This window comes from Cynara cardunculus, assembly GCF_001531365.2.
Source record: "Cynara cardunculus var. scolymus isolate 2C chromosome LG 2, CcrdV1, whole genome shotgun sequence".
NCBI lineage: Eukaryota > Viridiplantae > Streptophyta > Magnoliopsida > Asterales > Asteraceae > Cynara > Cynara cardunculus.
In genome coordinates, this window is record NC_037529.1 from 8,305,681 (window position 1) to 8,311,139 (window position 5,459).

General features: G+C 37.0%; 1 protein-coding gene across 1 annotated transcript; it reads right to left on the reverse strand.

Annotated features, from left to right (window-relative positions):
• Positions 1-506: 506 nt before the first annotated feature.
• On the reverse strand, positions 507-2,509 carry LOC112507453 (3-ketoacyl-CoA synthase 10-like). Its single transcript, XM_025112048.1, has 2 exons — positions 2,090-2,509; positions 507-1,969 (listed from the first exon to the last, which is right to left on the reverse strand). The coding sequence occupies exons 1-2, from the start codon at positions 2,507-2,509 to the stop codon at positions 737-739; spliced, it is 1,653 nt and encodes a 550-aa protein (XP_024967816.1). The 3' UTR covers positions 507-736.
• Between the last annotated feature and the right edge of the window lie 2,950 nt (positions 2,510-5,459).

Genomic DNA, 5,459 nt, shown 5'->3' on the forward strand with positions numbered 1-5,459 from the left:
GAAGATCAGTCCACCCGACCCACCACTGTGGTATGCCTCTTTACTTTTACCTAAAACCTCATGGGCATTTTTTTATCTGTATGTAATTTGTCATTATATGATTTAAATATATATACTCGTAAACAGATTATTAAAATTGTTTATTTGGTCATGTGAAAAGGCTGAATCTTCTTTGTTTATAACTAATGCATCTATAATCAACACTTCAACTCCGACTCTGTATGTTACGAGGTTTAAGACAACGGCAAATGTAAAAATTAAAGTAACTCTTTAATATATTATATTAGTTTCAATTTCATTGATGAAGCTACAACTATCTGATTATCATTTTTTTTTCCTGTTCTCATTATATAAATATGTTTAAGTTAATTAGGTGTTGCTAAATTTAATGTTTTAGGTTTTAATCGTTATATAATATGTTCCATCTGCAAAAAAATCACAATATTATTTTAAGACAATTTTAAATAAAAAACATTATATTATTTTATATATAGAGAGACATTTTACAAATACTAAACAAACACAACAACAAAATGATAAACTTGAACAAACATATACAAGTATGTATATGTATATATTCATATCATCATGTAAAATGCGTATATTTTTAATCCCATGGCTCAATTCTAGACTCCTATAATACTTTTATGGTGTTTTCCTTTCTCTTAAAGGAGTTTAAACCTCTTATTATATTAAGGTACCAAAGTGTAATTCAATGAAAGTTGAAGGACTGGATTTAGCTAGACTGAGAAAAAGCCTCCATAGTCATGGGGTACCTATCCGCGCAATCAATCCAAGGGTTGTTGGTGGATGGTTTTTCTATGTGACGAACGGACTTCCAAATGGCGCTGTTGCATTTCAAACCCGACCCATACGTCAGCTGCCAAACCCGGTCGCCCCGTTTCACTCGGCCCTTTGCCTCCAGGTACGCCAGCTCGTACCAGATACTACTGGAGGAGGTGTTCCCGAACCGGTGGAGGGTGGCTCGTGATGCCTCCATGTTCGTATCGGTGAGCCCCAGGTTGCGTTGCAGCTCGTTCACCGCCGTCTTGCTGGCGGCGTGAATGCAGAAGTGCTCGAACGCCAGCTTGAAATCGGGAATGTAAGGTTTGGTGGCGGAGGAGGAAGATGTCAGCAGCTGAGACGAATTTCTTGGGGTGGTGGCGCCGGAAAGGAATCGTTTGACGAGGGTGGACAAGAAGAGAAGTTGCTCGGAGAGTGGGAGGACTAATGGACCTAAGGTGGTGATGTTGGTTTTGATGGCGTCGCCGGCTATCTCCACGATATCTTTGCTGATCCTTAATCCTCTAAATCGTTGGGTGTCTTCGTCTTGATATACGCTCCTGAAGCTGGCATCATCACCACCCTTATGGGTTCGAACGATGTGCTCAAGACTGTACTTGGCTCGACGATAGTCACGACGGCGATTGGACAGCATCACGGCGGAGCAACCCATCCTGAAGAAACAGTTGGGGAGGAGCATAGACCGATCCCGACCCGTGTACCAGTTGAACCCAACCATCTCGGTGCTCACCACCACCGCCACGTTATTCGGGTTGGATTGAAGCATATCACGTGCCAAATCCACGGCAATAATTCCGGCGCTGCAACCCATCCCACCCAGATTAAAACTCATAATGTTTCCCCTCATCTTGTAGTGGTTGACCACCATCGCCGACAGCGACGGCGTGGGGTTGAAAATGCTGCAGTTTACAACCAGTACCCCGACGTCCTTTGGACGGATACCGGTCTTCTGGAAGAGCTCGTCCATTGCTCCAAATATCACCATGGACGCCTCTGATCTTCCTTCTTTCATGGTGGTGATGTTTTCCGGCGACATTATAGCCTTTGGGACGTACGTCTCGTCTCCTATCCCTGATGATTCAAGTATCTTCTTCTGGAACTCAAGGCTCGCTTCATCAAATTTTCCGGATTTACTTGCTAGCTCCATAAATTGCTCCTTCGTCACCTGCAGTTAATTCAAGAGATCAATTAATATATATATATATATATATATATATATATATATCGCAGCAAATTCATAATTAAACAATATATATATATATATATATATAACTGATTTACCGACCTTAAGATCTTCATCTGGTTTGAAGCATGCAAAATCGATGAGATAGATGGATCGAGGGCGGGCCAAGAAGTAAAAAAAGAAAGTGAAGATGAAGAGAGCAGATAACGCAAGGACAGTAGCAAGATCATAGCCAGCAGTGTTGTCCCAGACCTTCCGCCACAGCTCCTCTCTGCTGAGGCCGCCGACCTCCGCACCAAAAACCAGGAGCAGCAGCGGCACGGTGGCCAAGTAGATTCCATGGTTAATCAGGTAATGGTAACCAAGCTTGACATACTTGAGCTTGATGGACTGGAGAAAGTCCGGTAGTCTACGGCGAACCCTGACGGAAAAAGTTATGGAACCGGCGTCAGGACCGGATGGTTGAATTCCTCGACTGACGATTTCTGTGGAGAGAAGGTGTTGTTCTCCGGTAGCTGCCATGGGTGAATTATGGAGGTGAAAAGAGACGGGTGTGGTGTGTACTTAAAATAAAATAAAAGGGAGTTGGAGAGAGTAAATGTAGTTGGAAGGTTCGAAAGTGCATTAAATTCGTAGTTATGACTTATGGTTGAGGGTGTGTTTCCTTTGAGAAACTTCTTTTCCCCATCACCCATCAAAGCTTTGAGTTTCATTGTAACGAGTAGTGGTTTTTTGTGATTAGATTGGGTAACTAATATTTGGTATTAGCTTAATTAGTAGTGGTTTGGTAGAAAGCGTAGCTAGGAATTTGTATAGTAGAGGCTTGGGACCGCTTTCAAATTAAATTCTTTAATTAACCCCTAACAAGAGACTAATATATATATGCTTAATAATAAAGGGTAAATTAGTAATTTTGTATACACACACACGAGCACCTAGGGACCAAAATCCGGTGGCCTCCTCCGGTCATCTTGTCCGACCTCATCCCCGCTACTGACCACCATCTACATCGATTATTCCCTCGATCTCCCCATCAAACGCCTTCATCGATCACGTCGGCGGCGATGTTGTCGAATGGGGAGTTGAATGAGAAAGTGGAGGCGTTTATTTCAAGATTTTGGCAACAATATTTGGTTTCCGATGTGAAGATTAGTAGAAGTAGGTTTGATACTATGTGAGAGTGGGGTTTTCTCCAAGATTACAACTATTTAAGCGTGCACCACTGTCGATGGTGGCGCATGTGCATGGTTGTTAGGTGGTTCACTCATTATATTGTTGAGCTCCGCCATAGCAGACGATGGTTGGTTTTTGGTGTTCATGATGTAAATGTATCTCATCTACCTCTTACTTTCTTTTGTAATATAGACAACAACAAATCTTTTAGATTCTTGTTTTCCAAAATCCTAACAATTTTTTTTTTTTTGAATTCGATTCATTGTTCACTACAACAAAATCGGTTTTTAAGGACACTCCCAAATATTAAGTGTCTTAATAGATCTCTTTATAGGACTTAGTTTATAGTACCAAAAAAATAAAGTGTCATATCTAAAGGTGTTGTAATAAGTTTATATAACGTTTTTTAATGTCGTAATAAGTTTTTTAGGACATTTTTAATATAAAGTGTGTCATTATCAACTTTATAGAAAACTATTTGAAAAACCGTATTATAAAAACAAATGCCCTATAAAAATTGAGTTTATATATATATATATATGTGTGTGTGTGTGTGTGTGTGAGAGAGAGAGAGAGAAAGTATCCTATAAAGTTGATAATGAAACGTTTTATATTAAAAGTGTTACAAAAAACTTATTACGACGTCAAAAAAGGTCATATAAACTTATTACAACACTTTTAGATTATTTTTTTGGTCTTATAAACTAAGTCTTATAAAGAGGTCTATTAAGACACTTAGAATTTGGGAGTGTCCTATAAAACCGATTTTGTTGTAGTGGTTCTTCCATTTTTGAAGAGATGAAACTGTAGCTTTTGAATCCTGCTTTGAAAATGACGTTGTTCATGAACAATGATGGAGAATCATCATTGTCAGCCGTGAACCGGCGACAATTCTGCATCTCAAAGATCACCAGCGGGATCGAAACAAACTTTTGACTGGTGGAAATGCTCGTAAATCCGGTCATGAATCTGGGTTTGGTCGATTTGAGTATTGAAGTTTCTGAGATCGATCTTCTCATATATCTAATGGTATCTTTGGACAACACTGCTTTTCTTTAAACCCAGATCTGCATTGTACCTAGATCTGGAAAATTTACAGGGTTTTCTTTCTTTTTCATAAACCAATTAAGAAGTATGTTCTTGATTGAAGATTTGATCATAGGAATAGATATCACATAGGTCACAGTGTGTATCACAATGCATCTTGTAAGTATTTTGGGTATCACATAGGTCACAATGTGTATCACATTGCATCTTGTAAGTAATTTTGGGTATCACATAGGTCACAGTGTGCATCACAATACATAGTATTTTGGGTATCACATCGTCCATGATGTGTATCATAGTAGTATCTCGTTCTTCCTTGAATGACTCCCCATATATATATATATATATATGTACACACACACACACATATACATACATACAACGTAGGTATCATAGTGGTACTACAATTGGTATCATAGTGGTCTCGAAGTTTACTTGGTGTGTTTTGAATATCACATTGTATGTATTTTGGGTATCACATTGTATATCTTGATGTATTTTGGGTATCGCATGGTGTTCGCCGAAATAAGATTTACCGGAGGTCGGAAACAGGAGAGATAAAAAAATTTAAATACCTAAAATGCTCTTTAATTAAAAATTTAAGTTAAATTACCAAAAATATTAGTTTCTTAATTTATTTATTAATGTATGGTTGAGATTAGTTCTCACGATTATCACAAACCAACTCATGAACTGCGTTTTAGAAGAAAATTGATTTGGTGTATCTTATTAGTGTTAATCTATTGTTTTTTTTCAATTATAACTGATCCAATGGTGGAGATTCGTTCTTATCTTTCTCACATAACTTTCATCATTCTCACCGAAAATGAACTCTCTATATATAATGCAAACCAAATGTAACCTCTCAAAATGTTACAACCGATGCAACTCATCAAAAGTCATCCTAACTGTCGATCTATTATTTATTAAGGAGACATTTTTATTATAAATTTTTTCATTAAAAGGATAAGTTTGTCATTTACATTTTTTAATTAAAAATAAAGTCCATTAATTTGCGGGACGGTTATATTGTCTTTGAATTGTTTAATTACTTCTATTTTTGGCAATGATTTTTTAATTTTAATTTATTGTTTTTTTAATCTTTAATAATGATTTAAATGATGATTATTTAAAACATAATAATTCATATATATACAATCATGATATTTCCATACATTCATAACCTTGATTTCATATATATATATATATATATATATATATATATATATATATATATATATATATATATATA

Bases quoted from the DNA above. Each gene is read 5' to 3' on its own strand.
- LOC112507453 (XM_025112048.1), bottom strand. From the start codon at position 2,509: ATGGCAGCTACCGGAGAACAACACCTTCTCTCCACAGAAATCGTCAGT. The intron at 1,970-2,089 runs GTCGGTAAATCA...AATTAACTGCAG, and splicing joins AACCAGATGAAGATCTTAAG to GTGACGAAGGAGCAATTTAT.